This window comes from Sturnus vulgaris, chromosome 6 (genome assembly GCF_052056855.1).
Source record: "Sturnus vulgaris isolate bStuVul1 chromosome 6, bStuVul1.hap1, whole genome shotgun sequence".
Lineage (NCBI taxonomy): Eukaryota > Metazoa > Chordata > Aves > Passeriformes > Sturnidae > Sturnus > Sturnus vulgaris.
In genome coordinates, this window is record NC_142248.1 from 28,219,960 (window position 1) to 28,232,808 (window position 12,849).

At 37.8% G+C, this 12,849-nt stretch overlaps 1 protein-coding gene across 17 annotated transcripts in view; it reads left to right on the forward strand.

Annotated features, from left to right (window-relative positions):
* Positions 1-12,849, forward strand: part of NRXN3 (neurexin 3) — a 945,575-nt gene that overhangs the window by 913,741 nt on the left and 18,985 nt on the right. Inside the window, exon 22 of one of the 17 annotated variants that reach the window (XM_088167427.1) lies at positions 546-1,261. The exons of the other annotated variants lie outside the window; for them this stretch is intronic. Coding sequence (XP_088023553.1) covers positions 546-673 — 128 coding nt within the window. The 3' untranslated portion in view covers positions 674-1,261. Of the gene's footprint in view, positions 1-545; positions 1,262-12,849 lie in introns of those variants that run through there. 17 annotated transcript variants of the gene reach the window in all.

Genomic DNA, 12,849 nt, shown 5'->3' on the forward strand with positions numbered 1-12,849 from the left:
CTGCAGATGGCATAAAAAGAATTTTATTGCAATGCAGAGTGTTTGTCATATCTTTTATTTCTGGGTCAGTGCAAGATCATTTTTCTGGCATGCTGTAGTTTAGCTGATGTAACTAACCATGGCCTTCATTAACTGGTGCATGGGCTGTGATGACACCATCGTATGTTCCATCAGAGCTACGCATTCAGGCTAACCAAGCAAGTCTGTAGTGTATGATTTGGGGGGATATTGTTTTGATTTGAATTTTTATTTATATTATAATTTATTCTTTTTGGAAGGGTTATGCCAGTACCCTTGGCTGCTTCTTGCAGCCTCAGAGTTATAGATCTATTTTTTTAATGGGGTTTCTTTGCTTTTTTTTATTTCTCAGTAGTGATTTTGTGTCTTGTTTGTATCCATCTGTCTTGTCACTGTGTCTTGGAGTCCATTGGTCCAGTGTTGTTATGTGATTCTGTTCTCTGTTCGTAAGCTGGTGTTTAGCTCCTCGGCGCTCTGTCATCCCTCATCCCTTTCCCTTCCCCTCTTCCCTTCCTCACCTACCCGAGAGAGGTCCACAAAGAGGCACCAAGCTTTGAATGATGTTCTGAGTGTCTCCCAGAGGCTTCAGGATGGATGTTGCAAGATGTCCGCAGAGCTTCATAAGACAAGTTTGCAGCTGTTCTGTTTTCAGTAGTTTTCAAACTCTGTTATCATTTCACTCCTACAAGTGGTTTACTGACATAATGCTAAAGTGATTTCTTACACAGTTTCTTAATGGATTTGTGTGTACATGCTGATGTCTCAGAGTAAGAATTCCTGCTATCTGTGCTTTAGGTGCCAGACAATGCCATGCAGGATGCAGGCTGTGTGTTAAATGGCATGTACCTAGGACTTTTTATAAAAGGCAGTCTTGGACACAGAATATCACTGTGCACATGCAGACGAAAATATATCTGAATGTATTTTTTTAAGTCCACGGTTCATAGTTTGTTTGTAGTTAGCAAACAAAAGTCTAGGATGTACCTAGGATATCTAAGAGTAGCATGTCTTTACTCTGTCAGTGTGTGGTCTGCCTCTTACTGATGCTGGTGAAAACTGGCTTGCTGATGTTTACTTGTATAACTTGAACACAATTCTGAAATCGCATCTGAGTGTCTTCTGCCATATGCATCATAAATGTGCAATAATGCGTAAAGCAAAGGAAAACAAGCTGAGTTTTCAAGTGTCTGCTTAGACTAGAAACACTATTTAGAAAAAAAAATAAAGTTTGGCTTGCCCAGTGGTTCGTTTCCTGGTATCTTAATTCAGATCTTTGTGAATGTACTAGCCACGTTAATGGCACAGTGCATTAGGATACATCAGCTAGCATCAGTGGATGAGTTCGACTTAGTGAAGGAAAAGGCAGACAGTTTTCATGCAGATAATGTTTGCAACATCACAAAAAGCATACTCACACGTAACTGTAGCCTAGCTAAAATTCCATTTGTTTTGTAGGAATTATTTTATTCTGAAGAGAAGACATTGAAATCTGTGAACTTTTCTCACAGGAGCATGATATAATACCTTTTTAGGTGAAGAGTTACTCGAAGAGGGAAGTGATGGATATGTTCAGGTTTCCAACATGGAATTTTTTAATAATTTCATTTAACTTGCCCAAGATATGTCTCCTGTACTTGCAGAGACATGAAAAGATCATTTTTCTTTCACCAGTAGGAACCAATGATTTATGCTCAGTTTAGTTTTCTTTAGTCTTACATAATCTGAGAAAAATTACTGAATTTAATTATTACAACAGAAAATTAATCAGTATTTAAAGCTGGCTTGGTTTAGATTTTAGATCTCATGTGTTTTTCATAACTAGTAATTCTTACTGAATCTAAAGCTCTTTCTTGGCAATTGCTAGAGTAAAGAAACTGCTTATAAAATTATATTGTAATCAACAAGCTTGTAGATTTGTGTAATACTGCCCTCTGGCAGAGAGACCAGAACAGTCCTGTTGCGAGGTGAACAGCACAAGAAACCAATTTTTTAGAACAAGTGGCAGGTTATTGGAGCAGAACAATTGGAGTTTTAGCCCCTTGCATCATGAAGTTCAGGGTAACTTCAGACTGGAGTAAGTGACGATCAAGTGTCTGGGCATCAGGACAGTAACCTGCAGGCTGGGATAAAGCTGCTGTGTCCTACTGAGTGGTGACTTCTCTTTGCCTTATGTAGCCTCTTCTATGTCTGTGACCAGCCTTCTGCAGGGGCATGGGGCTCCCTCAAGTGCAGGAGATGCTGTCAAAGGTCCCGTTGTGCTCTGTTTTATCCCAGTAAGGTTATATATTGATATCTGGCACTAGGAATAGTTAGTTCTTATTTTTGTTTTCTGTCTCAGGGAAGGCTGCTGGCTTCAGCTTTTGTGACTTTTGTCACTGAGCAAGGGGAAGAGCTGAGAGTTCAGTTGTTTAAGCCAAGAATAAAAATCCTGAACTCTGGTGTGGCACTCCCAGTTCTGTGGCTGTGTATGTATATTGTTCATTTTCCTACTTCTAAGGCAGGATAAATGAAAAACTTCCAGCTAAATGAGGTGAAGATGAACAGAAAGGAGATTTAATTGCTATTTTAGTAGACACTGATATTCAGGTGCAAATTTCTGTTCCACACCCCAAAATAGTTCTGTACTGCTACCTACCGGAAATGTGGAAATAAACTGTGTTATTTTTAAGGTTTTAGTACTATATGCTAACTTCACTTGCTGTGAGAAGTAATATTATCACATATTTTTATAAAGTAGGTACAATTCTTAATCTGCTAATGCAGAGAGAATAAAGTGAGGAATACAAAAGTCAAGTATTTTAATGTCAGGGATCGTTGTTGGGAGGTTATTTTCATTAAATATCACTTTTCCCTCTAGAAAATTAGACATACACTGGAATGAACCATGCTCAGGCTACATAAATTAATGTCATGAGTGGACAGCGATATACAGATCTTAAATCAGCATTTCCATCACTTGGACTTGTATCCTTGAAGAATTTTCCTTTAAAAAATTTAACAGTTTCTCCAGCCTGACTTAGCTGGTGTAAGTTTCCTCGGTTTTGCATTAAAGATCAGAATCAGCCCCACAGTCTGGCTACCTTGCCCTTGCTGCCTTCCAGTCTTTTTTTAAAGCGTGTTCTCTAAACTCAAAGCCATGTGCACTGTCACATTCTGGCAATCCCTCTAGTGCTGTGCCTATGTTATCAAGCTGACACATGTCTAAAATACTAAGATATGATATTTTCAACCTGCTGCGACTTGCTTTTTGTCCCTGCTAGCTTTGATTTTCAGCTTCATAAAATATATGGGAAAGAAAATAAAAATAGCCAATGACACATTCAGTGGAAGAGAAGAGCTAGCACATGACTCAGAAACAGATTTTTGCATCAAAAGCAAATGTTTGTTTATTAGAACCTTAAATGTCTATAGAAACTGATTTGTTACCTTTAAATAAGAAGAAAGTATCTGATTTTTGAAATATAAGTAATGTCTGTTAAAGAGAAATCATGTTGAGCATTTACAGATACTAGGGACAGATATAGGCTTTTGCTTCTAAAGGTTTTTTCTGATATATTTATTTTCACCATCCTGCCTAGACCTAAGGGTGCCTTGTGTACTAGAAGCTCGAAGGTACTGATGTTCACATGAACTATAACACCTAGAATGATACCTCAGTAGACCACGAAAACCTGTTCTATTTTCAACCCAAGTTGATTAGAGAAACCAAAGTTTATAAGTACATTAAAGGGGTTATACTTTGTCTTCATTCTGCCTCTCTGTTTCAGTTCCAATTTTTTATTTCTAAGTTGTAGAGATCAGTGTTTTCTCCCAGTGTAAGAAGCGGGGGATTCCAGTTCCTAGGGGAAGTGAAGTGTAGTATTTCTTTAATATTACTTATCTTAAATGCTCTGTGAGGAGCAGAAGACAAAGACCATACCAATTTGGAAATGAGGTATAGAAGCAAAAACCGAAACAAAAATAAACTAGACTGGCTTGATTTGAAATCTCAGATGTCTACTAATTTGAGAACCCATTTGATCTTTGCACTAACAAATACATTCTTAAAACCTTGCAAAAGAGCCACCACCAAGGATCTTCTTTTTCTGCTTCTGCTGAGTCTCATAAAACGTAAGTTCTTTGGTCCCATGGGGTGGTGTTATAAGGATCATCAGCTCCTCTTTTGACATTCAAGAGGAACTACAACTATTTTACAAACAACCTTATCTCAAAATTAGCTTCTTTTAGAGCAACAAGAAAATGCCCCCAATTTTATCTGCACTGGTTTCAGTCCACCTCAGTGTCAGAACAATAAATATTAGAGGCATTAAGAAAGGGGGAAAGGTTGCTCTGTCTTTGAGGGACAGCAGAAATGCAATGCAAAGCAATTTTAACTATTTTGAGGGGTTTTTTTAATATATGTCCGTAATTCAGGATTTTTCCCTAGTACTGAAACCGGTATGACTGATTTTAGATGCTAGTTTTAGCATCTACTGGTTTCAGTGCTGAAGTCTCGGGGAGTTCATAAATTTTGAGTTTGACCAATGAAAAGAGCAAAAATAGCCCTGTAAATAGTTCCGGTTATTTTCTAATGTATCAAAATATGACTTTATTCTCTTCTTCTGACCTCTCTCAATTCAGTAACAAGTCTACTGTGGAGAGCCTGGAGACCAGCATTTCCCCTAGAATCCATGGTTCTGCATGCTACTTTTTTTTGTGCTAAGACAGGGATGATAAATACATTGCAAAACGTGCACACACGCTCACTCCCTCTCTGTACATGCATGTATATTTATACATCTGTTAATGCCATGTTTATGTTCTGGCTAAAATAAGCATTTTGAGGAACTGAAATAGTAGAATATACTTATTTAGGAGCTTTATAAACAAATGTGGAACAAATAGATTACATCTTGCCTTATCCTCTTTCTCATGCTCCTGTTATGTTTGTTAGTTTAAGTCTTTGGCTTTTATATACCTCAGAAAACTGCTAGTACATCCCATCATTGTGGGGGAGGTGTTTTGTGAGTGAGGGCAAGTGTGACTCGGGTTTGAGGTCTGGGCACAGTCTGAAACAGGATCCCTGTCACGCATCTGAACTCACAGCAGGGAGGTGTCTGGTGAGGTTCTGAATCATTTACCTCTGCCAGGGTTCTGGGGACTCTCAGAAACCTGTGGAGAGGATTAAAAAGGTTTGACAGCTGGAGAGAAACTGCAGTGGGAGTATGTATGTATCTGAAATAAAATAAAGAGCTCTTTTGTTCAGTAAACTGGCCATACTCGCCAATCTGCCCTTATTCCCATGGTTGCAGGGTCATGTTCCCTGGAGCGTTGTGGATCATATGCAGCCCACCGGTGGAAGGCCCCTCCTTGGCACTAGGGCTGCTCTTATGCAGATCAGAGGTTTTGCCACCACACACCCAAAAATCTCCTCTGCCCCTTTGGAGTGGGGGTGCAAACCTGGCCTCAGCAAAGCATCTGCTGCTTTTGCAAATGGCCAGTTGTTTGGGTCTTTAACATTTCAGTCTCTTACAACCTTTACTTCACATGCTTAAACATGCCAAATAAGCACTAAAGGAATTCAGGGACTGAAAAGTAGTTGAAGATATTCATGCTTTAGTTCTTTTTTAGTAAAAAATGAAGATTTGGTGTTGTCAAAATACTATAGGGCCTCCATCTAGTCTCGTCTAAACTGTGTCATATCCAAAACAAGAAAAGGTTCCTTGACCCCTAAAGTGCTGGGTTTGATTATTTTTTTTGTGTTTTGAAATTGGTGCTTTAAAAAAGTGAAAATTCAATTCTAACAAAATTTCTAATTATGAAACAAAGTAAACTTAAGTTATGAAGTATCTTATGGGGACTTCTTTTGTCCCCCCACTTGATTTGTGTCCTTTTTTGATTTCTGAAAATATGACTACTAAACTTCACCTGTAAATACCTTCAGAGCTTCTTATAGTTCTTTTCAGTTTTTCAATTTCTTTTCTCCCCCATTAGGTTCCCCAGAACATTAAACCATACTTTCCTCCATAGGAAACATCTGTCACTAGCTCTGTATGAATTATGTTAGAAGACTAAACCCTTTGATTACATTTATCAAAGGAGTTGAGCCAGTATATTTCAAAATCTTCAGTTGTTTTGTTCACAGCTTTTCATTGTATTTTGAATAGCAATGGTGAAGTCCAACCCTGAAGCTGAGTGATCTTTCCCACATATGCTGTTTTCCAAATCCATCACTTTTCCCTTGGAAAGAAAAAGCAAACAAAAATTATTTTGAGAGACAGGAAAAAAGTCTCCTTCACTGAGATGATATTTTTAGAAACAGATGGCAAAACAAACTGCAGATGTTGTGCCTGCAGCACCTCTATTCTAATAACGGGATTGTTGAAAGATGAAAGCCATTTGTGTGTCTCACTCACTCTGTTAGTAATTCTTCCTCCATGCAAGAAGAGCAGGGAATCCTGGTACAGCAGTTTTTTCCCTTTCTTGCCTCCTCTGAAAAGGATTAGTTCTCTGCTGAAGAGTGAGTGTTCTAGTAGTGCTGTCTACAGCAAACACAAAGGCATGATAGTACAGGAAAAATGAATCCCAGTCATCTATACCTCATTTACTATTGAACCAGTAGATTTTTTTAATCTCATGGTGACTTTTTTCCTTTGCCTCTCAGATGACCTTTCCTTCCTGATGACAAGCTGCAAGTTTTCTCTTGGCCTGTCTCATAGGTGGCAAGTGTCCAGACACAAGCTGCCAATTCAGATAGTTTAAGAAACTCTTAAGACCTGCCAGGCTTGGCATGCCTCATGTAAGAACACTATATTCACATGAAATGTTTATTAAAGTATCCTGAGGAACTTGAACAGTTTCGTTTCTTTTTCCAAACCAAATTTGCTTACATTTCATTAAAGCTAATTAATTAGGAGTCTAAGCAGCAAGTCAGGTCAAAGCCATTTGGACTACTGTAACAGCAGACATTTTGTGAAGGCACAGATATTTTTATGATCTTCAGAATATCAATTGCTATGGATACCTATGGCTTTTGCCTTAAAGTCCCTACACAAGCAATATTGTTTGTTATATTTTATTGGCATTTACTCTCCAATGCCAGCTACACATTCAAGATGCTTGTTTTAAATGAATTTTAGTAGCTATATCCTGAGGATGGCTGCATATGTGAGGGTCCAATAGCCCCAACAACACTTTATAGCTATATTGCCATAATTTTTCTAAGAGCTAAGGGGAGCTTTGTGGATATTAGAGCAGTTGTGCATTTGCTTCTAAGATCTAAATTTTAGATCTATACACTGACAAGAGATAGTTAATCCTTTTGTAGACCAGGCCCTTACGGTTTATCTGAATGTCAGAACTTGAAATAAGACCTTGGAGTCTTAATTCTTCTTTCAGTTTCCAACCTTAGTTAATCTCTCCTCCACTTTTAAACAAAAGTTGTACTTTGATCCTACAGATTTCTTAAATCTTCAGACAGATATACACACCAGGAGGTCATTTTTCTGGGGATCTAGCCATGTTAGAGCAATGACAGCTTTTACTCTGTGTGTCATATTACATCAATTTTCCAGTTCAAGGGAGATTTTAGCAAGTGCAAACCAAGATGATGAAGCTATCTATAGCGAAGGCAAAGATTTTAGACACCAACTTAGAGCAATGATTGTTGTTCCTTGTTGAACAGCAGTTCTTTATCAGTTTTCTCTTTTGTATTTTCTTGTGCTGTTCTATTCTGGTAATGAAATGCACAGAACCGTACACATAATTTCAGGGGTAGTACTGACAAAGCCAAGTAGAGAGGCACTGTTATCTCTGTGCTCCATTACAGTGACGCCTCTGCTCATACAGTGCCTGAGCTCTGAGTGTAGCTGGGAAGCTTAATAAGCACAGGGAGCTGGTGCAGGGGAAGGAGATTCTTTGCAAGAAAGGATTAAGGGATGGCAAATGCAGTTTCCTTTTATAAAATCCAATAAATTTGAGCTTTACATCTCTGATTGGAGCTCTGGGAAAGGTGCTGGAAATAGAAAGCAAAGAAAAAGAAAAAATATATATGGGTGTATAAACATATTTATACATATATAATATGTAGTAGATATTTATGAAAAACCTGTAAATATTGTTAAGTTACATGATATCATTACAGCTTTCAGGTAGTTCTAGCAAATATCTTAGATATGAAAACAGAGTGCTGGTAATATCCTGTCCCCGGGAGATGGACTGCATGTCATATTTTAGGTTTCTCTGATTCCACTGCTAATGTAAGTTAGCAATAATGCATGTAAGCATTATCCGTGCAAAACTGCTGCAGGTGAGGAGCAAATCATGGTCTTAAGTTTCAAAAGTAGGATTGTTTACCAGAACTGAACATTAGATCAGAAAAAGTGGATTAAGTAATTCATAGCATATATAGAAGAAAAGCCAATTGTGTGTACAAGGAATTCCTGGGAGACTACATTTGGTAATAGGCCTAAATAACCAAAAGCAGAACTTTTCTGCTTCATTCCTCGCTTGTTTTTTAACTCTCTTCCAAAGCTTTTGTCCACAGCATTTGTGAATGGGATGTTGATTTTTCTTTTGGGAAAGGAAAGAGTCAGCATTTGGATCTCTGTAGCAGTTTGGAATTTGGATGCAAATTAAATGGTTTCATAGTAAAAAAAAAAAAGAAAAAAAAAGTGTAGATTCCTGTATATATTCATGTGCATGCATATTTGCTAATTACATTAACCACATGACTGGAAAACCAGCAGCTAGTGAGATGTTGAGTGGCTTGGGTTTAATGAAAGTAGAAAGTATTTAGCAGTTTGTAATATTAGGGCTAAATTTGCATAGTTATAGGTGAGGGAAAAAAATCACTATATAGAGTTAGCTAGACCTTAAATCACAGACTGGAAAAAAAAAGTCGAGATGATTAAACAGAGAGGAGATACTTTAGCTGGAGCATTTCAAAGCTGAGCTGTCAAATACAGCATCTTGTTTTCATAAGGTACGTATCATCTACATTTTTACTGTATTTCATTACAATGCTCTTCTTTATTCTACACTGTTTGAGTACATAAGGAATGTCTGCTGGTTTTCTGAGATCAGGCAGCTTCTGACTTGCACTTACTTTTTTGAGCCCAGCTGGTGCGTCTGTATTCTGCACATTAATATTCTTGAAGAGAGCAAGGAAAAACCTTACTTTTGCTTTTTTCTGTCTTTAAAGTAAGCCATTGCTACTTCCATTTTTATTTCTGCACTTGATAGTGTTATGGATCTTCTTGATCTCATCTAACAGAGCACCCAGCCCTATGTGTCGAGTAAGGTGTTTGACCAGAAATGTACTGTTACTGCTTTAGTGGCATTGTTTATCTCAGATTTGAAATGTGTTTTGCAGGTATTAAAAAGAAGCTTTTCAGACCTTTAGTAAGAGTGATGAATGCTACTGTCTGCTTTTCATAAATATCCTAATCAGAGGTGTTTAAAGGATGTTTCTTTAGGTGTCTCACTAACAAGCTTGAGTTGAGAGAAACGTTGAGCAATGCAGGGAGAAAACTATTTGTAGGGTATGTGACAATTGCAGAGGTGGAAGGAGGATAAATTACTGCTGCGTTTAAAAGGAGAATTGCATTAATAAAAGAGAGGAAATGTTTCTAAATAATTTTTTTCATTATGAAAAGCCATATTTGTTTAAGCAAAAGGAATAATTTCACCCATAGCTATACCTGAATGCCATAGATGTGCAAACAGTGTTTCCTTCTCTTCACTGATGTGTGTTTGGTTTTAGAAATCAGTCCTCTGACTTTTAAAGTTTTGTTTCCTGATGGTCCCTGTAAAGTCCTGTTGTGCTGAGGTTAGGCAGTGGGTTCCAATCTGTCCTTCACTTTTCCTGTGGAGTTATTTACCTATGTTCAATTTAAAAGTTCAGCCAGCTATATTTCTGTAAGATCACTGAAGGCAATAGGGTAGCTGCAAGGTTGCCAAGTACATACATTAACCTACAGTCTTTCCTTTTGAGTGGTAATGATTGGAGACCTAAACTCATCTCTCAGATCCCTAACTTGAGTTGGCAGCAAGTTGGTATGAAGAATATCTTTAGAGTTGGAAGTAGATATTTTTCAGGCTGCAAAACCATCCATATAATAAGCAGGAAACACCATGGTAGAGTTTTGAAGTGGAATGTATTTTTAAGAAAAAGGTGAAGCTGAGGAAAGAGCAGAAATGAAGTGGTTTTTCCAGTTAACTCCATGTTATGCCTCTCCACCTATGAAGACAGAGCACATACAGCTGTCATCTTATCTCAAAGCTTAGTGCTCCAGTGCTGAATTGTGCTCTTTGTAGCTGTATGTTTGAATTGCCACTTGCTTCCCTTTCTCAGTATTTTTCAGCTGAGGTTACCACTACTAAATTACCAGACAATGAAATAAGACAATAATAAGGAATTGCGATGGAGCTGTAAGACAGCAATAGCAACTTATAATTTGGCTTCTGGCATGCTTCCATTTTGATGAATAATTCAATGCCTTGGAAGGTTGTGAAAAGAAGCCACTTTGCATTAAACACTTAAATTTACCATGAAAGACTAGCAAGAATTGTTTAGGCACTGGAAATAACAGGCAAATCTGCTGGTTCTTCTTCAGTATAATGCTGGTCCATGTGTCTGTTCTCATTTAATGTCCTTTGCAGAAGGCGAGCAACAGGCTCAAGTGTCCATAATGAGCCTTTTGAAGGTGAAACGTTTCTTCTAATTTCAAAACAGTGCTGTTCATTAATACCCTAATAAGGCAGTAAATCACAGGGCAATAAGCTTAGAATTTGAACACCTTTTTGTTTCATTCACAAAGTTCAGAGCTGCAAGTTTGCCAATAGTAGAATTGCTCAAATAAAGTGTTTGTTCTATTAACATAATGTTTCCAGCTCCATCTCTTTTTTGTTTGTGGTTAAGACCATCAGTTAGACTAAGAATATGAATAGAAATAATGAATTCATCAGAAAAATAATTCTGCATGAGAAAATTTTGGCTCATACAGATAAAGGAAATTAGAGTCTATGAGAAAGTAATAGACTTTCCTATTAAAATCTAACCATGCAATATCTTACTTCATAGCAGAGGAAAGCCTAATATGATAAGATTTTTTTGCCTTCTTTTAATTAACTTTCCATCCTATTAGACTTGATCTGCAGTTAACTTTCATTTCACAGGTATTCATGATTTTTATGCTCCTGAGAATTACTAAACCATGAAGCTCAGACATGATGGTTAATAGCTATGCAGTCATTTTTCAGTTGATTTTCTAACAATGGCCGTGAAATTTAAATATAAATACTTTAGGTAATACAGTAAGCAATAATATGGAAAACATATTCAAATGTATGGTTATATATCCCTTTAAATAGCAATTGTGCAGCAATCTGACCTGCCCTGGTCTATCAATATTAACTGTTGGTTTAAAAAGAAAACACACACACCATATCTCCACATCCCCCACATCCCCCTTCTCCATCCATTTTGAAAGGTAGTGCTTCAATTTCTATAAAAAAGAAAAACTTTTGAGATAGTGGGATATACGTTATCATGGTGTGAAGATTAGGAAGAAAAAATGCCAAGGCTTCCCAGCTTACAAATGAGGTAAGCAGAATTAATCAATAGACAAAAGCAGTCATCCTGAATTTTTGTTTAAAAATTCTGTATGGACCTGAAAAATTATGTTGTCCATCTCCTTAGCTGGATTCATGGACGTATTGGCTTTACTTGTGGTTCTGAAATAGACACAATTATCATAGTACAGAATCATAGAATAGTTTGGATTGGGAGGGACCTCAAATATCTAGTTCCAACCTCTTCACCATGGGCAGGCAAGCTTTCCACTAAACCAGGTTGTTCAGGCCTCCATCCGACTTGGCATTGAACATTTCCAGGGATGGGGCTCCTCTGAGAAACCTGTTCCAGTGCCTCACCACCGTCACAGTAAAGAACTTCCTAATATTTAATTTCAATATACCTTTTTTCATTTTGAAGCTGTTGTCCTGTCACTACATACCCTTATAAAAAGTCCCTCTCCAGCTTTCTTGTATGCCCTCTTTAGGTAATGGAAAAAGGTGCTGTAAGGTGCTGTCCCTGGAGCCTTCTCTTCTCTAGGCTGAACAGCCACAACTCTTTCAGCCTGTCTTCATAGGAAACAAGCTCCAGCCCTCAGCTCCATGACCATCCTCTGGACTTGCTTCAACAGGTCCTTCTTATGCTTATGCCAGATACTAATATGATCAATAATAAAGTAAGCTAACTTTTGGAATGAGATCTGTTTCTCTTCTAATCCAATCTTTTATGAAAACAGAGCAAATACCCTTCCCAGTCACTTTCTTGCTGTAATGCAACCTCTGATAAACAGCTTAAAGTATTGGCTTCTGTATCACAGAATTTATTCCAGTCATTCACGATGTTGTAAAAGAGGATTCAAACTTGCCTGCAGCAGCCTTCCATTGCTGTAATCCTGAACTTTCAAAAGAAAATTTGCAAAAACAGCACCCTCTCTTTATGCTTCTGCACTTCATAGCTAGTATTAAACTTGCCTGCAAAAACAAACAAACAAGAACCACTGCCAAAAATCCATTCCCAAATGCCTGAGTCACAGCACCATCCCCTCTTGTCTTTTCTAAATGATAGACAGAACTAGCTCACATGTTGAAAGCTCCTATACAAAGGATTCCCCCTGCAGTGCTTCAGAGCTAGATAGCTCATATGTTAGTTAACTCCATTGTATGTCTGATGCAGTTACAAGTGCTGCTTAGTAGGAGAATTGACGTCAAAGCATGGATTAATAGGCATTTGCCATTCTGTCTCCAAACACCTCTGCTTGAGATCTCGAGGGGATTCTA